At 45.1% G+C, this 27,834-nt stretch overlaps 1 protein-coding gene across 3 annotated transcripts in view; it reads right to left on the bottom strand.

Annotated features, from left to right (window-relative positions):
* LOC144783075 (SPARC-related modular calcium-binding protein 1-like) overlaps positions 1–27,834 on the bottom strand; it is a 419,240-nt gene that overhangs the window by 22,170 nt on the left and 369,236 nt on the right. For all 3 annotated transcript variants that reach the window (XM_078662241.1, XM_078662242.1, XM_078662243.1), the window contains one exon: positions 23,248–23,431. In XM_078662241.1, coding sequence (XP_078518367.1) covers positions 23,248–23,431 — 184 coding nt within the window. The remainder of the gene's footprint in view (positions 1–23,247; positions 23,432–27,834) is intronic.

Here is a 27,834-nt window from a genome sequence, read left to right as displayed (position 1 = left end):
TACGCAACAAGGCTACTCTACAAAAATAACACAGATCACCAACTCACTCTCAAATCTCAACCACAATGTCCACCACCTACAGATGCAGGCCCAACAACATTCCCTCTAAGCCTGATGGACGAGGAATAGGCTATAGAAAAACAACACAATTGACATCCTCATACACTTAACACCAGCATTAATGACATGCCTGCCACAAGTTTAAAAAATGCTGCTCACACTTCTCCAAAACAAAGTCACACCACCACCAAAACACAATCACTAAATGGCCTATTATACAACCCTTAAGAAAACCACCGGTGTTGACTGCATCATATTTCCAAATTGTATCAACTATTGAGTCTATACGTGTGCCCAGGATTTGTTCATGTTTGTTTGGTGAAGGGCTATTAGCTCTTCCCTCATTCAGGGGTTTTGGGTCTTCCTCTGACCTGGCAGCACCACACGCTTTTGTTCCCCATTCTGTCAGTATCCTGTAAAGTTACTTGGCCGAGCGCCACTTACCTGCTACCGTAAAACCCTGTGCAGAATCTATTATAAAGTGGAGTATAGTGAAGTGGAGTGTCATAGAATAGAGTGAAGTGGCATAAAGTACACTGGTGCAGAATAAATTGGTGTAGAGTGCAGTGGTTTTGCGTGAAGTGATGTAGAGTCAATGGCATGGAGTGCAGTGACATTGAGTAGAGAGTGCAGAGTAGATTGCAGTAGAGTGCAGTGTTCATGATGGCGGAATTATTGCATCGGCCAGAAAGTATGCTGCGTTGGACGTGAACGCACCGAATCTCAACCCTGATGATGTCCAATATGGACGAAACGCATTGGCTGGATTGTCCATTGTAATGGTTTTTAGATGTTATAATTGGAAGGTTGTTGAAATAAAACACAAATTGGATGTTCATTAAAGACTGCCTATCGACTTTTCCTGAAGGAAACAAACATTGAAGCAATTAGCTTGTGAACATTATGAATACGCGCTCCTTTCTGTATAGGTGGTTGTGAATAATACTTCTATTCAATTTCCGAAAACAGACAGTAATGTAAAATTATAAAAACCCAATCGATTTTGTAATTACTTGCTGCTATGTGAAATTCTTATTACACTAATTCACAATGTGTTTTCTGTGAATAGTTTTGTACTGTATCAAAAAAAGGTGTGATTCTTCAAAAACGTTGTCTGTTGGACTCGGAGTTTTTGAAACTAGTGTTTTAACTAGTAACTGGGTACTATTTAAACAATCTGTTCTTCACTCAATTATACTGAATCAAAAGCACTCTTTGTAGGAAATACTAAATAACTATCAAACTATAGAGCTGATTCACAAATAACATGAGTATGATAGCGGATGTAATGCTACAAAAAAAATAATCCTGCATCCAAGTTCAGGGGACTAAAACTGCAATTGGATGCAGGTAAATGTAAATTTATCACAGTCTCAAGAAAAGCACCAATGCACATATAAAGTACTCCTGAATAATAAAAGCACAGTATTGGAAACAAATGTTCTAACAGTAACTAAGCATGAACACAAGCCATATTGCACTGAGTATAGATAACCCAAGAAGCCTTGTATTGTTCTGGGTCGACATTTAAAATGTTTTAAACTAATTGCTAATTCTTTATTAACATCTTATCTGGATCTGTATATTGATGATTTTTGGTGTCAGTGGTGGCTCCTCCACTAGGGTAAAGGAGCGTCGCCCCACTGCTTTCTCACAGTGTGAGAAGGAAAAACATAAAATGATAATAACTTTCAGTTATTATTATTTTATGTTTGTGCTGCTTTGTGGGCGGGCAGGTGGGTGGGGCTGCTCTACTCTTGGAGCAGAGGCAGGGAAGGAGTGGTTTGCTCACTCCTAAGCGTGCAATTACTGTTTAGTTGGCCCTCTCGGGCACCCAAACCAGTCAAGTGCACTTTCCCCGTTCTCCATGCAGGCTGCATTACAGCCTGCATGGAGAACATGCCCACCCCTCCAGCCCTGAGTGTCGTGTCACGGCGCTCAGGCCAATCACAAAGCTGCATTGAGCATTGTGATTGACTTAGGGGAGGGAGCCTGGCTGTCTGCTTCCTGTTCCTGAAGTCAGAGGCAGGAGAGCAGGACCAGAGACGCAAGACCCGGCGACAAGGTAAGTTATTTTTTTCATGCTTACTCCCTACCGCAATAATGACCCCCGACATCGAGCCATGCCGGCCGCCACTGGTTGGTATAAAATTATATCTTCTCCCATCTGCATATATTAGAAAATCCGATTGTTAAATTATAGTGGGGAGTAGCCACAGTCTTGACGTGAGTCTTGTCTCAGTCCTCCAGAGATAAAAAATACCCTAGGTCCCAGCTTTTACTAAACGTTCTTATTTTCTGTTGCTACAAACGTTCCCATATATTCAGGAAAGCCTTCAGGGATACCAGTCATGGGTTCAGGTCGCAGGAAGGCTCAACACAATTAAAGTCAAGGTCCACAGCAAAATGTAAATTTAAAACTAGCAAAACGTAAATTTAAAACTAGTTCCTGACATTGCTGTACAGCAGGTACCACTTCGTGACAGAACAGGTCCTTCTGTAACCCGCAAACACACAAGAGACCTTTCATAGACATTTCTTAGGCACAAGAAGGCAAAATGTCAAGTTGCGCCTAGTCTATGGGTCCTATTTGTCAGTGACTCCCTACTTTGCAAAACAACCTTAGGCAGTATTAAATACTGTTTAACTCCGATGGGTAACAATGGGATAGATCTATTTTCGGGAAAAAGTTAATAGAACAAACACATTTCCCTCCTAATATAACCTGATCATATTACCTAAGACTTGGTAAAGGTGAAGCACACTAGCTTAGCTTTCCTTGCATTATAAACCAAAACAAATTCTCTACTTTACATATGTTAAAACTAGGACTAACTTTGAGACAAAATGAGTTTGTTTCATTTCTATTTACGTTCTCATTAGTTTACTCCCTTTTTAAAGGATTTCTTTAACGAAGCTTTTATTATAGGAGTAAATATATGTATAAGTTACAGATACACAATTTATCTTTTGCACTCGGTTTACTGTATGATCTATTTTGTTACTGTGGAAAAATCTTTAGCTAGTATGGGCTGGATCCTATCACAGCAATAGGAAATATGGTGAAAAGTACATCTGCCTATTTTTTGCATGATTACTCACTCAAATAAAATGGCCCTAGGTGACTCCAGAACCCAGACTGCTTGTCTCGTAAACACAGTGGGGCAGATTTTCAGAAATTGTCAATCTGTGCCTGGAGATTTTCTACTTTGTAGTTGTAGATGCAGATTAACTATCGTTTGATATTCATAAATTCGTTTCCAACTTACACCTGCAAACGGTCTCGGTTTCTAGGAGTAAGCTTGGAAAAGTCGTGAGAATGTTATTTTCTTAATCGAAAAAATACAAACACACACACAACTCTGCGCTTGAAAAAAGAGCTACCTACACTGGGATGGCCTATTTACAAGTGGACAAACCCTTACTCCCCAACAATGCTAAAGGTGTTCCCTACCCCATCCATCCTAGAAATACATTTACCCAGTGCTTAATTTGAGCAGGTGGTTTCCAGTGCCCGGCACCAACACTTAATTGTCAGCACTGGCGCTTGTGACAACCTACCACAATGTGGTGACGTCTGGCTAATTTAGAGATGACCATAACAACAGCTAATTATTAATGCAGTATACTTTAAAAATGACTATTACCTGCCGCCCAAAGCATTCTTATAGCTTTGGGGGCCTGAAAAAGCCCGAATTGTCACACTTGTAGGAGTGTGATGGTTAGTAGTTGTGTCGTTACTGTCATTGGCAGCTTGGCAGGGGCAATGTGTGGTGTAAGCGTCTGTGGTTCCGTGACGAGAGCCCTGGCACTTTTTTGTTTGCAAAATAAGCACTGCATTTACCCCGTTGTGTGAGTACATCATTCTACAGGTGTTTTTGTGAACTGGGGTCACTCTCTGGGCACCGGATGGCCTCCTTTGAATTCCAAACTTCCTCCAGGAAAATTAGTAATTTTGACAGAGAAAGCCACTTAACTACTGACAGCTGACTAGGTTTGCTGCTGCAGACGGTAAAGTGTTTTTTCGGCTCTGACGCTCCTAAAATACCCAACCCCTTTTAAACAATCTAATGGAGAAATACAATCTTCCCATTTTCTATTAAAAACTCTCCATCTTCCTCATATATACCGCATTAATACATACCTTTCTGACTCGTAAATAGGAGGGAAACGTGCATTTTACGTCCTCACATAATTGCAATTAAAAAGGACTTGAAAAAGCCCTTTTAGAAGTTGGAGATACTTTTACACATTGTATAAAGCCCTTGTGGTCCCATGTCCTGTGATTTTGGCAATCACAGGGTTTGCGACCGCAAAATGGCTTTGTACACTAGTCCTTGACCGGCATGACCAAAACTGAACGTACCTTTTGAACTTACTGTCTGTTCTCTGGATTTATCCAGGGATTCCAAACTCAGAATCAAAATATGGGAAATCTGAAACTTAGCTGTGAATTTTTTTTATGTTTGGCAAAGGGAATCAAATGCAGGAAGGTATATTCCTTGACAAAATCCAACTTCAGATGGGGAAGTAATAGTAATAAACAACAAATGCAACACTTCCTCTCCAAAACATTTACCTAAAGTTATGGCCAGTTACCTTCTCTCCTAAATTTGTGCTGTGAAATTTCACACACAAGTTACTTTTCATTCACTACAATTTTAATCTGTGGTCCCAGTAACTGTAAATATTAAACAAATGGCCAGGATTGCATAACCATTCCATCATCTATATTAGTCATTTCAATGTGTGTTACATACATTTCAGTGGTTGTCATAATAATTTCAGTCCATGCTGGTGTCATTAAATCATGCTGATTATGGTCCTGTCTCACTTTCAAAGAACAATGCCCTACTCACCATCACGACTCCTGTGTCTTATTCAGTTCCGTTTACGTGTCATATATAACATGTTGTGTTCATTCTATTGTGTTGTGTGGATTTTTTGATCCATGTAACTATCATTTTGGTGTGTGCCGTACTAATGTTAGTGTATGCTATGGTATGCAAGAAGTGTCCCATATCGAAAGCTGTCACTGTGACATGAGTGGCATCCCATATCAATCGGTTTTATATTGCTTAAGCTCAAAAAGAGGACTCTTGTGGGAAAATTCGACCTACTTTAAGTTGCATTGTATGTATGGTAATTGCACTTGAACTACCCATGATGAGGTGTTGACATGCTTACACCATGCAGCGCACTGATCCAGGACCCCAAGCTTAGTCTAGCATGTATTAGTTACTATTGGGAATTGGGATTAATTTTCTGCTCTCAAGGAAACCATCCCATGCATTTTCTTAAGTTTGCAGTAGATTCAATTCACAGAAGTTAGTAGGTGGTATGTGAGTTCATGCAGTTAGTGGTATGTGATCATTAGTAGGTGGTATGTAAGCTCATGTAGTTGGTTAATGGGTTTAATAAATGACGAGAAGGAATGCAGGGGAATTACTTACAAAGAAGTTTCTTATGATCTTGCCTTTAAAGTCTAATACCTGGGGCGTAGCTATGATGGCCAAGATAGCGGTTACACTTTCTTGAGCTTCCACTGGGCGCACGGCCCGCATTTACTAACAACGGTGCTGGCGGGTAGTTTGACTCTGTGGGACTGCCTTGGGGGACCCTGAATGTGGGAGGACCCCGACAAGCCAGCCCGCCTGATGTGACCTCCTGAGACTGAGGCGTGGGTTGTCGGGCAGCTGTCCGTCAACGCAGCGAGCCTAGTTTGTGGCTTTGGGACTTGGGGAGGCCGTGGAGGGCCGGCCCATCACCCAGCGGCATTGCTGGCTGTGGTGCCCAGCAGGGACATCGGAGGCAAAAATGGCATCGACAGCTGTGACAGCAACATTGGCACAGGACGTGCCCCACGGGGTACTTTTTCCTTGATTGGATCTGACTGCGGTGGCCGTGACCATTACCCAGTGGTGCTATCGGCTTGCGGGCCCAATCAGGGACATTGGGGGCCAGACTTTGCCCCTAGGACAGGGACGAGGGCTCCACCAGCATCGATAGTCATGAGGGAACAGCCGCATGGGGTGCGCCACAAGAGGCAGCTCTTCCTTGGTTGGGCCTGGCTGAGGCATGGCAGCCATGAACTACTGGACCCGAAGACAGGAGAGGGGCTCCACCAGACAGCTCCATAAACTACCTTGGAAGCCAGAAAGGACGTATGGGGCCTGGGCTCTGCACCATCGATGGTGTGTGGGGTGGCCCGGAGTGCCAGCCGAAGGCCCCTAGGAGGAGGTGGGGGAGATTTTGAGTAAACCGCATGGACGATGGGCAGTAAGCCCTAGCCTGTGCTGCAAGGGGACCAATACCTGTGGTTTCTGAAAGCTCGTGGCACCCGCACCCACCTGGGGCAGGGCAGGCAGGCTGGAGTCCAAAAGGCCAAGTTCAAGCTAACTATCTGACCTCTTTAAGTGAGTTTATTATATCCAATACACAATACTCTAACTATACCATTCTAGGTCACTTTAATTTTCACCTGGAGGATTTTACCAATAAAGAAACTGTACAACCCATAAACAATTTTAATTGTTTTAATCTTAAAGCATTGGTGAACGCTGCTATGCACAAGGCAGGTCACACCGTAAATGGCGTTTTTTCAAGCCATCGAGATTGCCCACAAATACTATAAGTGGCAGGACTTTGTCAGTCACAAAAATTCGGCCATGAAATAAAGTGGATAACAAGGATCTCACGAATACCTTGCCATCTACCCAACCCCACCAGTCTAATGAGCCCAATGTGGATACGACTAAGTATTCTGATTGTTTTACCACAGCAGTATCTGAGCTGGCCCCTTTTAAATACATACCAAGTCATAGGACTAAACCAACGGCACCTTGATTCTCTCCGAATCACAGAGAGCTTACACACAAATGCCATAGACCAGAAAGGATCTGGATAAATAACCGAAGGACAAAAATAAATACAAACAACTTAATTAGGATTATAAAAAAATTGATAAATGAAGAGAAAGCCAAGTACTGTACTGATAGTGTTATTCTTGAATAAATTCCATAAGTGAATTGTTTAAAACAGTTAAAAAGCTCTCTAGCCCTAACTTAACTACTACAGTGACACCGAGCCAGCAGTTATGTGGTAGCTTGGCTAGTTTCTTCAGAAAGGAGGTTGAGGCAGTTTGTAAAGACTTCGAAACGAATATTAATAGTAATTTCGGTCCTTCCAGTGAAGATACATCCAGGCTCAGTCAACAGCTCTGTGAGTTCCCGCTTCTTACAGAAGACAGAGTGAATGAATTTATCATCCTCACCAAATCAGGGGCGACCTCAGACCCCTGTCCTCCAAAACATATACAGGGCATAGCTGAGACGGTCACACCCATTCGTATGAAACTAAACCACAGTGTCATCATCTCTAGATTAATGGAAAGAGGTTTCCATACTTTCGCTGTTGAAAAAACTCTCTTTTAATCCCAATGAGGAAAAGAATGACTACCCTATTTCGTTCCTACAAATGGGAAAAATTCTTGAAAAGTATCTTAACATCGCTCTTTTGGAATTTCTAAATAGGAACAAGATCCTCAATAGAGCTCACATGGTTTAGATCTAACCATATTACTGAAACAGCATTGGTGGTATCTTCAGAAGAGATAAGACCAATAATGGATAATGATTGGAAGGCAGCAGTGATTCTTCTTGACCCGTCTGCGGCCTTCGAGGACACTGTGAGCCAAGATGTCCTCATAGATTGCTTAGCTAATATTAGGATCTGCTGATCCCCTCTGAATCTCCTGCTATCCTTTCTCTTCAATAGTGAGCAGTCGGTGTTCCTCAGGGAATTCAGGAGCATATTAGCAAGAACTTGCGATATTTATCGAAAAACGCACTCATTTTCACCGCTGCCTATCGCTGGATATTTTAATGGAGAACACATGCTATTAGCAACGTTTATCTCCACTGTGATAAAATATCCAGCGCTAGCGGCGAAATGCCTGAATATCGCTGGAAATCCAGCGATATTCACGCATTAACGCCATGGTGGACTTAGCCTGAAAATCCACCTCCCATTGAGTAATACAGGTAAGTCAGGTTTCCAGCAGGTGTTAAATACTAGCGATAATCGCGCTTAGTGCGACTTTTGTCATTGCTTCGCCTGCATTGGTAATAGGGGGAAGTAGTGTTAGCGACTGTTTACAGTCGCTTCTAGTTGGGAACGCCTACCTTGCATGTCATTAGCGATAATCATCGCTGGCATGCAAGGCGATAGGAAATACGGCCACTATCTCTAGTAAGCTGTCGCTAACGCCTGTTAGCGACAGCTTGCTGATAGGGCGATAAAAAAATTGCCGCTTTAGTGGCAAAAAGTGCAGCTAAAGCGGCGATAAAGCCCTTGCTAATATTCCCCTCAGTTCAAAGTCCTTCTACTTACCTCATGGTGTTATCCTAGGTTCATCGTTGAACTCTATGCTTTTTAACATTTATGCTGCTCCCCTAGTTTAACTTATCAAATCCTTTGGCTTTCCTGAAATTGCATATGCAGATGACACTGAAATTATTGTGCCCATTTCGAGCAGTGTTGTAGAGGTTTCTCAACGCTTCAACAACTGCATGTGCGAGGTTGACAATTAGATGAAATACAATAGCCTTAAGTTAAATACTGTAAAAACGGAGGGTCTCCTCTTTAGGAAGGATACCTAATTTTGGAACTCTTCTTAGTGGCCTTTGTCCCTTGGTGCCCTCCCTAGTCCAGTTCTGAAAGTTAGGAACATAGGGGTGATCTTCAATGCCAATTTTACTTTCTGAGATCACGTTAGTAAACTTACATCATCCTGCTATTTAGTCTAAAAATGTTGAAAAAAATTCTTCCTTTTATTCCATTTAAGTTGAAAAAATCTGTTGTCATGGCGTTAGTACTGTCTAGGCTGGACTATTGTAATGCTCTTTATCCAGGTGCTCATCTAGGTTCTCTAAACCAATGCAAGCTTTTACAAAATGCTGCAGCCTCGCTCCTAAAGAAGATACCCAAATTCCATTCAGTGTTTCACACATTAGAGGAGCTTTATTGTCTCCTAGTCAAGAAATGTGTGGCCTTCAATGCACTCTGTATTGTTCACAAATCTCTTCATGGGATAGATAGGCCCAGAGTTTTTGCGGAAGAGATTGACGTGATACATTCAAAGGAGATCCGTGCGCTCCCCTACATCCAGAACATTGGTAGTCCCCGATTGCAACAAAATTTCATGAGGCGGTTGGAGCATTGTTCATTCCACTTGTAAATTGTGGAATAAACTTCCTCTGAAACATAAACACCAGCAGAACTTTTCTAGTTTTTGAAAACAACTTACAATTTCGCTTTTTTCAGTCTCTCTTTAAGGTTGGTTTTAGTTTGGTGCTTCTAACTGCTCAGATGCCAGTGCCAAGACACCTATGGGCTTTTGTCATGCTTAATAAACTGTATCAATATCAATATCAATATACATACTGCTGACCTACAAGAGCCACTGGGTGACAGATGCTTCTATTGGGGGACGTGTAGGGTGGAGTGCAGTTGGGGGGATGGGGTTTGGCTTGACTTGGTTTCTTGTTTGGCTTATAGTTATTATGCTGGTCCCTACACATGGAAAATGCATATAGAAGCTCTGTTTATCCTGGAGACTCAATACAAACCCTACACATATACGCATATAGCTCAGATTGCTGAGAGGTTACTGACCCCCCCCCCCCCAAGACACTTACAAGGTACTCCCTCGCCCCCAATTCCTCCATAGGTAATGCCCCAGGTTGTAATGCTACAGGAAACACACTTGAGGAATGCCATGGCAGATGAGTTTGTGAATTATTAGGAATCCCTGTATGCCGCAAGGCCGTGCCCCTCGCACAAGATAAGGAGTACCCTCATTACAAATATACCCTTGCCTGTTCTGCCCCCGCACAGACAGGGAGGCCCATGAACAGCCAGACAATATAGTTAAACGACGCCCTAACAGAACTTAGTCCAGGCAGAACCCCAGGTTGTGGAAAAGTAAATTTTGCCATGTTCTGTGTCCCTACGTGTCATCCATCATATGTTATGTGTGCATGACCAATATGCATATGTTATTCCCCATGTCCGATTAATGACGCAATTATAGTTGTGTCCTCCTCTAGTATGCCAGTTTCCAGTCCTCGTGAAATACTACGAATACCAGGCCTATGTAAAGCTACGTTGCCACGTTTCTCAGTGTACACGTTATTTCATTATAAAGTCCCCGTTTCCAGGCCTCAACAGGGCCCGGACATCAGATTCAGCTCCTGTCTCCTGAAGCCTCGCTGAGGAGCGATACAGCCCCCACCTGTATCCTCGACCCTTCACTTACTTCCTGCCTCGCAGTCCCCGGTGCAGCTTGGCTCTGCCTCTGAGTCTGCCAAGACTATGTTATGATTCCAGTTATCAGTTTAGTCCTCCTTCTCTGCATTCCTAAGCTACTGAACTACATCAATAGTTTCCGTCATTGTCTAGCCTATGCGGCTCCATGTTAAGAGAAATACTGTATTTAATGGTCATTTAATATTCTTCATCACGCACTACAGGTAAAATAAATGCATGCTCCAGTCTTAGAGTCAGTTAGCTTTTCCCCTCATGACTTCTAGTTTATATCAACATGTTCCCTAAACATCAGATACTAGATAGGGTTTAGGTACATGTCGCTCCGACCCTCCAGACTTTAGTCTCTGCTCCTAGCACAGAGTTCATAGCCCCCAGCTTCTCCTAGTAACACGTCATTGCCAGTTTGCGCGCACCATTAGGTTAGAGGTCCCGGCTCCTTAGGTAGCCCCCTCCTATGTTTCCGCCCATTCATGACATATTCTGTTACGTTTGCATCACATGTCTGAGTTACACCTTCTTTTTACTCTTATCTTTCGCGACTGCTACGCGTCACACCCACTGCTACGCCTACCGCCATGTAATGCTATGTGTTCGCGCTATGTATATATGCTCATGTATTGTTATTAAAAGTTAGCGCGCTCATCCCAGACCCAGCCCCAGCAGCTGCTGGGCCCTGTCATCCTATTCCTATGCAGGTTGTCCTGTTCCTGTCCTTATGCTGTATTAAAACCTGCAAAACTCCTACTACCTCGAATCTTGACTCTTATTTATTGAGCTATCTGTTATGATATATGTCTAGTCAAAAATAGGGTATTATTTATTTATTTACCACATAATGGCGCCCGAATAGGGACTTGCCCTTTCCCCACGCGTCGGTGAAGCCACGCCGACCCCTGACCCTCTGCAGTCGTGACGGAACTCTTCTGCGCAGTGGCAGATATTTCTGCTCAAGTATCCCTCAGGCCCACGGAGGAGACGGAGGAGGCGGTCCAGCATCCAGACGAGACGGTGGAGGAACGCGGCGAGTCCCGACCAGAGCCCAAGCCAAGAGTCCAAGGTCCGAGGTATCCGGAGGTCCACCCGTAACTGAAGTCCGAAGTTCGTCGTCGTAGCAGTCCAGTCCAGTCTGAGGCCTTCCGTTCTTGCTGCCCGGTGAGTACCGTTACTGGGGTGGTATCTAGACAGGGTCAATTTAATTGACTCTGGTCTGTGGGTTGGTGGTACACAGTCCCACAAACGAAGTGTCCACTTCGGTGGATACGGGTCCTGACGTGTCTCTTTATGAGACCGGTAAGTTTCGTACTGTTTCAGCAGTGCATCTAGTTTCTGTTCTAGTCAGTTTCTGTTCTCGAGAAAATTCATGTGTTCTGTTCTCAGTATTTCCAGGTAGTATTCTGTTCGAACTGTTATTTTAAATGTTTTTCATGTATTTTAATGTCGTGGTATGAATGGGAAATAGGTATCGTGTTCATTGTGTATTGTATTGTGTCTAGATTACAGTTCAGTCATGCCCATATTTTCCAAGTTACGTCAGTTAAAAACTAGAAAGGGTCTGCTGGAAGCAGCAGTTCCCGTCCCGCCCAGGGACAGTCCAGGTCACTTTATGTATCAGAAGCATGGCATAAGCGCCATATTGTATCTAGATTTATGGGTAGAGTATACCAAACAGTTAGAAGAAAAGTATAGATGGCCCGTATCGGGTACATGGGATGCCGAATGCATCATGCGAGTAGAAGAAGCATTATGGAAAAAGAAAGCCAGACAGTCACAGAAAGATGCCATCGAGTTATGGCGCAAAGAAGCTCATAAAAGAACCGAAAAAGAAATCAGAAAGTCAGAACTAAGTAGAGAATCCCAAGAACGAGCCCAAGAAAGAGAATTAATCGAGATAGGTGAACGAGTTAGAACTGAGCAATCAGACAGACAGAGGAATGCCCTCATTAAGGGTATGTATCCTCTTCTTGCTGAGGGCTTGCCAAAAGCGACCCCGGAGGCATCCAGTAATTTCCCGCCACCGTTAGTTCCGACCAAGCTACGTCACAAACCGACCGCAGCTGATATTTTTATTTCGTCCTATCTGGACGACACAGTCCCCGAATATGCAAATCCTGTTCGCACTCCGCCAGTCCCTGTAAATCAGGTAATTCCTGCTCCTCCAGACACCGGGGTGCCCTTAACAGCTCCCCCGGGTCAGCCCGCTATACAAGTCCAGCCCACGTTACAATTACCGACCCTGCCAGGACGGAAAGCATCAGTTGATGATTCTAGTTTGGGGGCCGCAGGAGGAGGTCTTCCTCAAACTCCGCCGCCATACAAGCGTTTATCAGCACTCGAATTACATGCTCAAGCATCACAGCGTACTCCTAAGAGTAATAAGTCTGTTGCAGAAATCAGGCAAACCCTTGGCGAATGTGTCTATGACCCAGTTCCAGGCGAGTTTAATATGGTTTTATATTCCGTACGCGTAAGGAGAGTGACCGAGTATCTCGTCACCCTGCCGAATATGAAAGAGGATCTAGACAGGATATATCGTTTCATCCGTACAGGGGATGACCCACAAAGTATTAGTGATGCCATGTCTCAAAGGAAAGCCGAGATTCAGCGCATGATATTAAAGTTCTTAATTAACTGTCTAATAAGAGAACAAGATTACCCGTCTAAAGACCCGGAAGAAATGAAAACTCTAACAAAGTGGAGTGATAATATAGCCGAAGGAAAGCACAATACCATTGGTGCCATGGAAAGTATGTACAAGAAAATCCGTAGAGAGATAATAAAGATACACGAACAGCGTAAAGCAGCACAAGTAAGCGAGAAAGAAAGTACCTCTGATCCTGAAGAGGAAGACGATGAGAATACTGCCAGAATAGCGTATGTAGGAAAACCTAGATTTCCAGATCGCCATTTACGTCTAGAACACAAGCCAACTTTCCATCATCCAGCACCAGAACAAGGTTCCCTAGAACAAGTATTTCAAGCTACCGATCACATTCTGAAATCACGAATCGGTTATAGTAAGTTAAGTACTATGCATGAACAAGAACTAGCCCGATCAGCAGTCCGATGGATTACTGATTCTACCACTTTTCCAGACGAAATAGTGGCACAAATGTTTCTGAAATTGCCCCCAGCCGAGCAGCGACTGGTGGGTATGTATATGATTCAGCACCTCATTACTCTGTATGAGGGTCAACATTCTGATCCAGGCCCGTTACATGATATCTTGAACGAGTTACTCCAGTACAAATGGAGAGGTCTAGGTACCGATTTAATTAGTGTCATTCTAGAACAGCGCCACAAATATAGAACATTCTTGAACCCACATTTTGTTCATGTCTCACCCCCGGAAAGTAAATCATTCTACATAGACAGACAAAATCCGTTACGAGAAGTCCACTCAGTCAGAGGAGCGGGTGGCGAAATGCAGCGAGTGTTTGTATACACTCCAATCACAAAGATGGAACTCCTCGAAATGAAGAAATTAATTCCCTGTCATGATAAAGATCCAGCAGGGTTCCATAGAGAATTAAAAGACATGCTCCGTATGGGAGAATACACTTACCCAGATATCATTAAAATGTTAAAGGTTCTGCTACCCGCAGGGGTGTATGAAAAGCTAAAGGAAAAAGAATGGGAGGTGGGAGAGAAAAAGATAGATTGGGCAGTCCTAGAAGCAGAAGATAAGATACGTGTACCAGGTACTGGTCTCGGAGATAAATGTAAAGAATTACCAGAATTATTAATTCAAGTTTTACCCAGATTATTAACAACGAGAAAAGAAGACTGGGATGCAATCTCAGCCTGTAAACAGAAACAAGATGAAGATATTAGTGATTTTTATTCGAGGTTTGAAAAGTGCTTTAGTATCAACAGTGGTCTCAAGACAAGTAGTGAGTCATACCCTCACCTTTTCGTTACTAAATTAGTCGAGAATTCAAGTCCACCAATTAAAAACCGAGTTTTGAAAGTCGAAAGCACCTGGCAAGCAAATACTCCGTCCCAGATGCTCCAGATGCTCCAGTACCACCAGAATAGAATCAGGGAAGAGCAAGAACACGAGAGAAAACGTATGAAAGACACGAAAATGAAAGTACTAGTTGCACAATCCGTTCCTCAAGACAGTCAGAAGAGGGGTCCGAATCAAGCCAGTCATCCTGCAGCTCCCGTTAAAGGGAACTGCAATTATTGTAAACAGCCAGGTCATTTCATAAATGAGTGTGCAGTTCTGAAACACAACATAGCTACTGGTAAGACTAAAGAAAGACCACGTCCGCCTAGACAAGAACAAGTTTCACAGACTCCTCAGCCACAGAATGCACCACAGACAGTTACAGCATCGCAGCCTATTGCTGCAACACAGCATGTTACATCGCAGATGTACCAGTATGCACAGTCTGAGTATCCAGAGTACCAGCCATATTCATGAAACAGCCTAGAGAGGGAGGTAGGCTTGCCTCTCATCGAGATACCTGTAGATCAAGAAGGTCCCTATGTTCACAGTCAAGTATTAGGGAAAGACAGAAAGTTTTTGATTGATACAGGGGCAAGTAGGACCACAATTAGTCACGCCGAAGTTCCAGGGGCTCCGCTCTCAGGCTCAAGAAATGTTTCCCTTGGATTTTCAGGAAAGCCTATCGTTAATGAGATTTCAAAGCCAGTCACTCTAGAAGTAGGTCCATTGTCCCGCACTACTGATCTGTTACTTACTAAGTCATGTCCAGAAAATCTATTAGGCATTAAAACACTGAAAGAGTTAGGTGCAGTTATATGCTGTTCCCCAGAGGGAATACGTCTGTTCCTACGTGACTTTAAGGGTCACTATGTATTACGAGATTTTGATTCCAGACTGTCCAATGTTCCGCAGCATTTATGGGCGCAAGGTCCAACTGATGTAGGTTACATGCAAATCACACCCCATCGTGTGACCCTGAAACCAGGTGTAGTGTTACCACGAATCAGGCAGTATAGATTGCCACCTGAGGCTGTAGCAGCCTTATCCAAAATTATTGACGAGCTCATGGCTCAAGGAGTAGTTGTAGAAACTGACTCCAATGTATGTAATTCTCCGATCATTCCAGTCATGAAACGTACTGATCCAAATGCACCCCCAGTATATCGATTAGTGATTGATTTACGGGAACTTAATAAATGTATTATTCCGCAGTACCCAGTTGTCCCAGATATCTCTTCCCTGTTAACTGCTATTGATTCCGAAGCCACGTTCTTCACTGTAATCGACCTCAAGAATGCATTTTTTAGTGTTCCAATTCATCCAGACAGCCAGTTTCTTTTCGGATTTTGTTTAAATGGAAGGAGCTATATGTTCACACGCGCTCCTCAAGGTTTCACAGAAAGTCCTAGTATTTACAGTCAAGCACTCAAGAGACAACTAGACAACATTCACATGCCAACTGACACTGCCCTGCTCCAATATGTCGATGATCTACTGATCACAGCCCGTTCCGAACGTGCTTGCGAGCGAGCATCCCTGACGGTTCTGTATTTTCTAGCCGAGATGGGGCACAAGGTGTCCCCTTCGAAGCTTCAATTCTGTGTCCAGCAAGTGGTCTACTTAGGACACTTACTGTCCAAGAGGGGTAGGCAGTTTACACCAGACCGTATCCAGTTGATAGCGAGTCTTCCTCAGCCCAGGACCCAGAAGGAGGTACGTGCCTTTATCGGCCTTACTTCTTATTGCAGACAATGGATTCCCCAGTATGCATTTCTAGCCAAGCCACTGATACAGTTAACGACACAGGAGGCAGCCGTATCGACTGTCCTCCCTTGGACATCTGAACATACACTTAGTTTCAACGAGTTAAAGAAAGCCCTATGCCAAGCTCCAGTTCTAGCGACACCGAACTACAGTAAGCCTTTTACACTTTTCGTTACTGAACGTGAAGGTACAGCATTATCTGTTCTCACACAAGATCAAGCAGGACAATACAAGCCCTGTGCTTATTTTTCGAGCACACTAGATCCAGTCGCCCAGGCTCTGCCTGTGTGCCTCAAGTCAGTTGCAGCCACAGCACTAGCTATCAGACAAAGTGATTCCATAGTCTTAGGACATACCTTGACAGTACAAGTCCCACACTCCGTGGAAGTTCTTTTAAACCGAACACAAACTCAGCACTTGACAATTGCACGTTTAACAGGTTATGAATTGACACTGTTTCAGCCACACATAGAAATTAGACGCTGCAACATCCTGAATCCTGCTACACTATTACCATCAGTTAATTCAAATTCAGCCAAACATGACTGTGTGGAAGTAGTCAACATTACGACAAAGCCAAGACAAGACCTGACAGATATTCCATTACCAGATCCTGACCTGACACTTTATGTGGATGGTTCATGTATGAGAACTAGTACAGGAGAACTAGTCGCCGCGTATGCAGTGACTACTGACACCGAAGTTATTGAGACACACCGCATTGATACCCTGTCCGCTCAAGCAGCAGAGCTAGTTGCTCTGACACAAGCCTGTATACACGCCAAGAACCTGAAAGTTAATGTTTACACAGATTCACGTTACGCATTTGGAGTTGTACACGACTTTGGAGTGCTCTGGCAGGAGAGAGGTTTCATGACTTCTCATGGAACCAAGATTCAGCATGGTCTCCTTATTCAAGCTCTGTTAGATGCCATACACTTACCGACATCTATTGCTATCATGAAATGCAAAGCACATACGAAAGTTACTGACATTATTTCCCAAGGTAATGATCTAGCAGATCGCACAGCCAAGCTTACAGCACAGACTCCAGACATTCAAGTTAATCCGACACAGATACATACTCCAGATCCGACTACATGTATGACAGTTAAAGACCCTACTCAAGATGTCATAGATATCCAGTTACATGCTACTCCCGATGAAATCAAGAAATGGTCTGAACAAGGAGGGGTCCAGACAGATCAAGGATGGTTAACGAAGGGTAGGACCACATGGTTTCTCCCCGACTCTATGGTTCAAGTCATCATTAATACCGCACATAGTCCAGCACATTTAGGAGAAAAAGCAATGTTAGACAGTATCCAGAACATTTGGTTCAACAAGCATTTACGAGCTGCAGCCAAGCAGAAAGTCCGTACCTGTATGATATGTTGTCAGTTTAATCCAGGTAAAAGTGTCCCGGTGGAACAAGGTGGTTTCCAGCCTCCTGACCACCCTTTTGAAGTCCTCCAGATGGATTATATTCAGATGGAGCGATGTCGAGGTTTCAAGTATGTCCTTGTAGTTGTATGCGCTTTGTCCAGGTGGACAGAAGCATATCCAGTCCCCGATTACACAGCCGCGACCACTGCCAAGCAGTTGGTTCGTGAGTTTTTCCCTCGATATGGACTCCCTAGAGTCGTATACTCTGATAACGGTCAGCCATTCTCATCTGAACTCATGAAGCACGTTTCCCTGTTGTTGGGGTACCAGTGGAAGTTTCATTGTGTACGCCATCCTGAAGCAGCTGGTCTAGTCGAGAGACATAATCAGACTCTGAAAATTCGAATTGCCAAAATATGTAAAGATAAGGGTGTGGACTGGCTAGTAGCTCTGCAGTTGCTTTGTTTTATATGCGCATGGTCGCACATTCCAGATCAGGTCTGTCCCCGTATGAGGTCGTTTTCGGCCGCCCCCCTAACATGTGGGGTACTCCTAGACCCCGAAGTATTACTGATGTTTCATGTAATATGCTGACAGATTACCTAGCTTCCTTGATGTCTGCCCTCAACTCATGTCGTTCACAGGTTGCCGCCGCATTTCCAGACAATACCGAGGTGGCACCGCATGAGATCGTTCCAGGTTCGATGGTGCTCGTCCGGAACTTTGACAGATCAAGTCCGCTGGAGCCACGTTGGAAGGAGCCCCGTCAGGTCCTCCTCACCACCCGTACAGCTGTGAAATTGGAAGGACGCCGCGGCTGGGTGCACCTTTCGCACGTCAAGAAATTCTACGGATTAAAGCCGGTCTTTAAAAACATTTCCCAGGATATCAAGACTTGTCAAAACATTGTTCCTAAGGACTGTCCCGCAAATGACATTGACACAACCCCTCCCCTGTTAGAGAAAACTCCGCAGCAGGAGTATAAGCAAAAACTCCGGTCTAGTAAAATAAGTCAGTCAGTTTGATTGTATAAGTCCTCCCCTAGGTGAAACGGTTAGACTGTTTCTGACATGTATAAAATAGACCCCCATAGTGAGAGAGTCAGTCAAAACTCAAACCGATGTATCGTTTTTCTAAGTTTCATATTATTTCTCAGCCTTTTGATTTCCTGCACTAGTTACGCATTTTTCCTGTGTTTTCCAGTTCCTCATGTAAATAAGCATTCTAATGTTACCGTAGAGCACACGTTTAGTGATCTGCCTCCTCACGAATCTTCATACCGCCTCGCTATGCGTAACAATACATTTATCCGCATGTTACATTATTCACACCAGACCAGCAATGCCACTAATTGTTGGGTGTGTGGTCGACTCCCCCCTTTCCAGACACCGAAGGGAGTTCTGCCACTTTTTCCTTATCCTTTTTCACATAATGGTTCATGTGGAGCATGGTCCACGTTAACGTCATCCTCAACAGATATGTCTTTTCTTAACAGCACATGTTTCCCAGACAAGCAAGGTTTCCCCCACAGAACAGGTTTAGATCTAGAAAATGAAGTGTATAATTTAGGTAACTATTCTTCGAATTTCATGGTCCTGAATGTTCAGTCTGATACTACTCCAGACTCACCTGCTATTTCAGTACTACCAGTCAAAGGCGAATTATGTGTCCGTAATTATGGTTCTGTACACGTAGGACATAGTGATTGTACTACTATTATCCAGTATAGTGACAGTGGGAAATCTATTTTTAAAGCTTCACGTCATTCTTATTTTGTTTGTGGTCAAACTGCATATGTTCGTCTGCCCCTCGATTGGGAGGGAACCTGTTACATTGCCTTCCTACTGCCACCTGTTTTCCTAGCCCCACCTGACTACCATAGGAATTCCTTCCTAGTACATACTAGACACAAGAGAAACCTCCCGATTGTCGATTATACTGAAACTGCTGCAGAGCAATTCATTGATATTGATAAAGGTGTGTTCCCTTATTTAGGTACAGTTGTAAATAGTAAGCTAATCCGTAGGTTAACAAGAACCCTTGAAGCAGTAGTAGATGAGACTGCCTCCGCTCTAGGTAACTTAACCGAAGAGCAATCCTTTATGAGAATTGTTGTGCTCCAGAATCGTCTCGTCCTTGACGTCATACTGGCCGATAGGGGCGGGGCCTGTAGACTCATCGGATCCAGTTGCTGCATTTTTATTCCAAATAACGCGCCGTCTGTTTATTCAGCTATAACCAGACTTCATAAAATTGCCCATCTATTACACCAAGATCCAGGCACCTGGACATGGTCCGGTTGGTTCTGGAATATAATTTCCGCCTGGGGATGGAAAGTCCTGTCCTTTCTAGGTATCGCAGTAGCGATCATATTCAGCTGCTGCCTCTGTATACAATGTGGCCCTGCGATTTGCGGCATGTGTGCTACCTCTTGTATTCCTAGTCCCAAGCCCCGTTCTAAATCCCGTTCCAAGACAATTCGAGATGAACAAATGGTACTGTATGAAATGATAGATGGTATCATGAATATTGATGTTTCCTGATGGAAACGTAGTGACAAGGAGGGAATGTGGAAAAGTAAATTTTGCCATGTTCTGTGTCCCTACGTGTCATCCATCATATGTTATGTGTGCATGACCAATATGCATATGTTATTCCCCATGTCCGATTAATGACGCAATTATAGTTGTGTCCTCCTCTAGTATGCCAGTTTCCAGTCCTCGTGAAATACTACGAATACCAGGCCTATGTAAAGCTACGTTGCCACGTTTCTCAGTGTACACGTTATTTCATTATAAAGTCCCCGTTTCCAGGCCTCAACAGGGCCCGGACATCAGATTCAGCTCCTGTCTCCTGAAGCCTCGCTGAGGAGCGATACAGCCCCCACCTGTATCCTCGACCCTTCACTTACTTCCTGCCTCGCAGTCCCCGGTGCAGCTTGGCTCTGCCTCTGAGTCTGCCAAGACTATGTTATGATTCCAGTTATCAGTTTAGTCCTCCTTCTCTGCATTCCTAAGCTACTGAACTACATCAATAGTTTCCGTCATTGTCTAGCCTATGCGGCTCCATGTTAAGAGAAATACTGTATTTAATGGTCATTTAATATTCTTCATCACGCACTACAGGTAAAATAAATGCATGCTCCAGTCTTAGAGTCAGTTAGCTTTTCCCCTCATGACTTCTAGTTTATATCAACATGTTCCCTAAACATCAGATACTAGATAGGGTTTAGGTACATGTCGCTCCGACCCTCCAGACTTTAGTCTCTGCTCCTAGCACAGAGTTCATAGCCCCCAGCTTCTCCTAGTAACACGTCATTGCCAGTTTGCGCGCACCATTAGGTTAGAGGTCCCGGCTCCTTAGGTAGCCCCCTCCTATGTTTCCGCCCATTCATGACATATTCTGTTACGTTTGCATCACATGTCTGAGTTACACCTTCTTTTTACTCTTATCTTTCGCGACTGCTACGCGTCACACCCACTGCTACGCCTACCGCCATGTAATGCTATGTGTTCGCGCTATGTATATATGCTCATGTATTGTTATTAAAAGTTAGCGCGCTCATCCCAGACCCAGCCCCAGCAGCTGCTGGGCCCTGTCATCCTATTCCTATGCAGGTTGTCCTGTTCCTGTCCTTATGCTGTATTAAAACCTGCAAAACTCCTACTACCTCGAATCTTGACTCTTATTTATTGAGCTATCTGTTATGATATATGTCTAGTCAAAAATAGGGTATTATTTATTTATTTACCACAAGGTCCGGACGGGTTACTCATGGAATTTTACTGAAAGCTGCGTACACTCATTCTGCCCACTGTCCTGAATATGCTCCTAGAGGTGATCAACTGCTCCCACTTCTCCCCGAACTGGACCTGCCTGCTATCGTGCTCCTGCTGAAACCTGGCAAACCCCTGAACAAATGCATTTGTTACCGGCCTATCTCTCTCATTAACACTGAGGTTTAACTTTACCCTAGATTAGAAGTGAGGAGTCTGACCCAAGTGCTAGACCACATGATCTATCCGAATCAAGGTGGCTTCATCCCTCGCTGAAGCGCTAGACACTGCATTCGCAGAGTTCATCTCCATCTAGCCAGATTCCGGGAAACACAGTGTGCCACAGCATTGATGTTGCTCGATTTTGAAAAGGCCTTTTGATTCCTTGGATTGAGCCTTTCTTCATGAGGTAATGGTCAAGATGGGATTGGGAACCAGATTCTGGGCCGATGTCCATACTCTATACGCCAGGCCACAAGCGCAAGTATGGGTGAATGGCATGTTTTAACTCAGATTACCAATTTGTCGGGGTGCTAGAGGGTGATGCCCTTTGTCTCCCCTTCTTTTTGCCCTGGCCATAAGACCGCTGGCTTCGGGGATACTTTCTGATGCTCAAGTTTGGGGGTTTGACTGGGGGGTGGCATTGGAATGTAGAATAAAGTTTCATACCTCAGATAAGAGACACTGGTAAGTTCATTACTTTTCTTCACATACTTTTCCCACAAACTTTCTACATATCTGTAATGGTATCAGTTTTATCATTTTTAAATAAATATAAATTTACCTCTTTTACAAATCAAATTGGTACCTTGCCTTTACCCAGAAAAGAGAGCAGTTGATGGTACTGTGAAACATGGCAGCCAGCCGCCAAACTTTTCCAAAGTTTTTTATTTTTCGAAAACAAACTCCCACTGTGGGAGTTTGAGTCTGAAAATTAAAAAATTACCGTGGGAGTGTTTTTCCAAGGTGTGGGTAATTTAGTTTTTTTTTACTAAACCTCCACAACAGCATATGCTTGGTGGTAATGGACAGTACAATAAAGCCATCCTACTTACCACTCTAAATAGGGCAAATGGTTGGATGACTTACCTCCGATAGCCCCATCTCCCTTGGCCATCAGAAGAAGGCTTACATCAGTGGAGTACATTCTACTCTGTAGGTGGGAAACCTGATCGTCTGCCCACCTTCAAATTGGGTGGTGGACCAAGAGTTTGGCAGAAACAGTACTCCATGGGAACAGAGGGGCATATTACCAAGCAGGGTGATAGGCAATTATCGCCACTTTAGCGGCCGTTTTCTGCCGCTAACAGGTGATAATTCTATCGCTCTATTAGCAAGCTGTCGCTAACAGCAGTTAGCGACAGCTTTAGGCGATAGCAAGCGGTTTGGGTCCCGCTTTGCATGTCAGCGATATTTATCGCTAATGACATGCAAAGTGGGCGTACCCAACCTGTTAGCGACTGAAAGCAGTCGTTAGCGTCGCTATCGCCTATTAGCAAGGCAGGCGTAGCGATGGAAATATTCCCGCTATCGCCAAAAACTAACGCCTGCTCTGACCAGTTCCAATGGGAGGTGGATAACATGGCTAAAAGCAATTTGTCGCTAATGCGTGAATATCGCTGTATTCTCAGCGATATTCACGCTATCGCCGGAAAATGTATCGCTTTGGAGATAAACGTTGCTAATAGCACGTTATCTCAGCGATAATTTCCGGCAATGCTTAGCGATAAAAAATTAGTTGCTAAGCCTTGTTAGCGATAAATATCGCTAATCGTTGGTAATATGCCCCAGAGTACACTCTCAATCAAACTCTAATTCAGCTGCTTTTTTGTTTGCCTCAGTGTCCATCTGTGACAGCTTCATCTAACATTTGCCATTGTTGACTACATCTACTCCTAGAGAGTGTATTCTCCCAGTGCCTGGCATTGCATCCTTTTGTGTGTTTGGCAGTGTATGTACCCTCCTAACAGAGCCACTTACCGTGTGGAGGTTCCAGGTATGGGTCTCCCTGTGTCCGTGCGAGTACACCAGCAGTATCCCGTTGCCTGGTGGCACTGCACAGATTTGTAGCTACCGTCTCCATCGCACTCCGGAATGAATGCTCCCTCGTTCTGGGTGTCATCCATAGCTTCTCTGCGTTCCTGCTCACAGGACAAAGGAGATTCTGCCCCCACAAAGAATAACATTACTGCACATTACAATCCCTCATGGGGTGCAAAGGTTCTGATTATAGATCTGGGACGTGGGGTGAGGGAACTAATTTATGTTACTACAGATAAAGCATGCTGAAAACACTAACATTACAGGAAGCTTCAAAGTTTTCATAATAACATCTACTTTTACCCAATGTCAAGTTTCAATCAATGACCAGAAAATGGTGGTGCCTTTTCATACATACAACAGGTTCCATAAAAGCTGTGCAGTCAATGCAGCAGGAGTGCAGGTTTTTATTACACACTGAAAAGTCTCCACATGGTTGAAGCATAAAACATACACACAACAGATTCAGCACATGCAACTGACACACAATTTCTCTCCCGCAGAAAAGGTGCAGCTCAAGGTTCCCTATAACTCATAAGCAGGCATGCTGCATTTAGAGGTAAGTGCACAGGTTTTTTTTTGCCAAACTCGGTGGCTTGGAACATTCTTCTCTCACATCGAGTGAATGCCTCATGTAGGGCTGTACAAACCACTTGATTTGTTTTGGATTTTTTGTCTCCTGCTTTTGTTAGGTGCACGATTGAGCTGGGGGTGCTACTATTGATAGAAAGCTCCTCTGTAACTCACTGACTTGCATTCAGATTTAGGGCCTGAGTTAGAGTGTGGCTGAAAGGGTACTCCATCACAACGGCAACAAAGTAACCTCTCCACCAAACTGAAAGTCTGTTGACCTCAACTTGGGTTAAGGCGGACCGTCATTTTGTCACACACCGAGACTACTCCTACATAAATCTCCGACAGCCCAAAAGAGTAAGGACGGAGGGAGGCTTGGCCATGTGGCCACCCACTCGATTCAGAGTGGGTGAACACATGGACAGTTTTCACTGTCCGCCACCATCAGTAAACCCTATAAAAAAACATTGAAAACTGCTAAATGCCCCCCTTGTCATGGGAGAAAACTCTGATGGTGAGGTGGATATTGTTTTTTATTTTATTTTCCAAAATAAAATCCCACTTTATGTTTCTGTTTTGGAAAATAAGATTAAAACATTGTAAGTTTGCCATACGGCTCCGTCATGTTAATGGATCTGCCCATCATACTTACAGAGCAATGCCAGGAGTCGCCATGGTGGTGGATCCTGCCAATGCTAGAGATGTCTGCTGGGCTGGCGGACATCTCATAATTTGCCATTAATAAAACCCCCTCAATTATAATCAGGCCATAAGAGTGCGCCGATCCATCCAGAAGGTTGGATTTCAATGGGTTTACTTTTGCAATGAATAGTTAGAATAGAGGGAAGAGTAGGAGTTACCCCAGTGATGAGATGATAGTCTGGAGGAGGTGGGGGAGAGGATGTGTGTTTCTTAAAGGAAGCAAAAGTCCACCTGATGTCTGAGGAGCTGTGGGTGCATGAGGCGTGCCTTGCGGTAATCATTCAGAACCCTGATGTTTCAGGTCCAGAACGTTGTGTCGGTCATGTAGTAGCAGAAAGAGGGTAAGTAACTTAATGCCGACGGACCATAGAGTCAGGATCGAGTGCAACTACAGCAATGTACAGAACACAGCAGAATACATAGCACGCTAACATGCCTAACTTCAAGAAGAACAGAGAACAATACAAACTGTTTGCAAAAGGCACATAGAACGAGCCCTGCAAAACAAAACCCAGACACACCCACCATCCACTCCAACCCCCCAAATAGGTTGAGCATCCACACACCCCCAAACCCAAACTGTGAGAAATAGGTACAAAAATGGGACTCATCCATGCGGGGTGCGTGGGCACAGCCGAACCCCCAAGCTGTGTAGGCAGGTTGGCTGAGCATGGTAGAGCTCAGCGGGAGGCCAATTAGTGGTGGAATGGAGCGTTTGTGAGGGTGTTTCGTGAGAGCCACCAGCTGGGTGCGAGGTGCTGAGTAAGCCGGGGATCCTAAGCCCAGAGGCTGAAATACGGCTGTCCATTGAGGAAATCCAAGGTGATGGGTAGATTGTGGGCACCTATACATGCCGTTGGAAAGAAGGCGTCAAAGTGCTCGGGGGTCGATTCATGGTAGGAATGGGACAGACAAAGGTGTGGATGCTGCCTGGGAGACCCACTAAGACCCGGAGAGCAATATGCCCCACTTCACCACTCATACTCATAGAATGTAAAGTATACAAAGCACAAGTACTGTACAAAGGCATAGGAATAACAGACAGGCAGAGAACTTATGAAAAAACAATGTGAAGTTGCTGAATGGCAACACTAAGGCGAATGGCCAGGCATAAACTGGATCAGTCATTATCACTGGTGTAGCCTTCCTTGCAGGCGGTGGTGTGGTTGCGCAGCGAGGATTTCGGCAACTGTTTAGCACAAGCAAGTGCAGACTTTGCGTCGGTGAAGAATTTCGGTTTATCCCCAACGTCGACACAAAGTTTGGAGGAGTGGAGCACCGCATAAGAGATGTGGAGCTGTTGCAGGTTACGCTTAGCAGGGAGAAAGTCCCTGCGGGCCGCCTGGACCATCAGAGCAAAGTCAGGGTAGAAAGACAGAGTGTTCCCCTGATAGTTCACCACGCCCAGCTTCAAGGCCCTGCGTAGAATGGAGTCTCGGTTCCGGTAGTTCAACAAACGGGCAATTATTGGGCGTGCAGGGGCTATTGGAGGGGGCCGAGGGCCAAGCGAACTGTGTGCCCGGGTAAAAATAAAATGGGTGGAGAGAACCGGGCCAAAGAGGTCCCGAAGCAGGGACTCAAGAAAGTCCTCCATCTTTCTAGTCGTGGTGGATTCTAGAAGACCCACAACTCATATGTTCTTCCTCCGGGAGCATGCCTCCAAGTCCTCGTTTTTGGCGCTGATGATTTCCAGGATTTTGTCCATTTGTAGAAGCTTCTATGCTCCAGAGGCGCCGGTATCCTCAGCGTCCGAAACCCTTGCCTCAAGCTGGTCCAGGCGCGTATCATGCGAGTCTACCTTTTGTTTCACCTGGTCAAGGTGAGTGGAGAGGTGGTCGAGCTTCGTGTCAATATTCTTCAAGCTGGACTTCACCTCTAGGAGGATGGCTCTTAGGCTGTTTGGTCTTCCTCGTGCGGGTCGGTCTGAGTAGACTGTTCACCCGTGTCACGAGGGGCTTCGCCACCCCAACCCGCGCCACGCCCAGAGAAGGTGAGTTTGGGCTGCTTGGTGTCTGTCTTCCTGATGGCAGCACTCAGAGTGACGATAGAGGGCACAGCGGGGGATGTGTATTGGAATGCAGATCCGGTGGCCACCACAGAAGGGGGGGGGGCACAGCAAGAGGCAGCAGAAGCGCCCTCAGCAGCAATCCCTAGGCCCCTGCCGGTCCTAATGGACTTGCAGTACAAATATGGTGGCGGAGGGTATATGGTTCAGCTTCAGAGTGGGCTACAGGTGCAGATCAGGGAGGCCACTCGCAAAGTTGTCAGGGTGGACTTAGAGCCCTGTCAGCTGGAGTCAACGTCCTCAGCACAAACTGCCACTGCGTTCTGAGGCACGCAGCAGGGACCCCCATGGCAGAGTAACAAAGCAGGCCGAGGTGAAGGGGGAGAGTGCACTGTTACAGGCTCCCACCCACACGGGCGGACTAAGATCGTGGGCAAGGGAGCGCCCAGTGCGAATCGGAGTGAGGTAGGCTCAGGGAGAAGCCGGGAGAGCAGGAGCAACGCCCCAAACCCCAGGGTGCAAATGGAAAGGGAGCGACAACCGGCCTCCGCCATAGACGCCCAGGGAGCCACCGGTCAGGGTGCAGAGCGGTTCCCAAGCTCAGGGCGATCTTACTTTATAGCCGGAGTGTGTTGTAGATCCCAGCGCCGTAGCCGCTCGTCCCAGACGGTCTCCAAAGCGGGCTCGGCAGCAGGGCAGGTGAGCGAGACTCGGCAGCTTCCACGGATCTTCAAGGCCAAGGCAGTCCTTAGCCGCCACCGGGCCACGCCACCCAGGCAGCAAGGAGGCCAGGCCGCAGAGTCAAAGCAGCTCCGCCGTAGAGCAGGCGGTAGCAGCGGAACACCGGTCAAGCCTGGAATGGGTCACCTCCCGAGCAGCAATCTGTTCAGTCGTGGGAGTAGGGATCTCAGCCGGCAGAGTAGATCAACGCAGGCCCTGGGGCCTCATGGCACAGCCAGGCAGTCAAGCCTCAGCACGAAAAGCACTCCGATGGCAATTCTTTTCGGCTACCGGCGCCCCAGCAGTAACAGATGAGGGCAGGAAGCACTTTTATAAATGGATTAGCTCACGCAGATGACGGATAAGGCCGGATTGTCTGGCTCGGCTGGCAGAGCTCGCTCAGCGCGCAGTCATCATCTTGCTGCTGGCGAGACCACGCCCCAAGGTTGGATTTCATTGTTAGAAGTAAAGAGGTTAGTAGGATGTTGTGGCACAGCATTCTTTCAGGTAGTCAGTTAAATGAGGAT

Source organism: Lissotriton helveticus, chromosome 9 (assembly GCF_964261635.1).
Source record: "Lissotriton helveticus chromosome 9, aLisHel1.1, whole genome shotgun sequence".
Lineage (NCBI taxonomy): Eukaryota > Metazoa > Chordata > Amphibia > Caudata > Salamandridae > Lissotriton > Lissotriton helveticus.
This window is presented reverse-complemented; position numbering and strand designations above follow the sequence as displayed.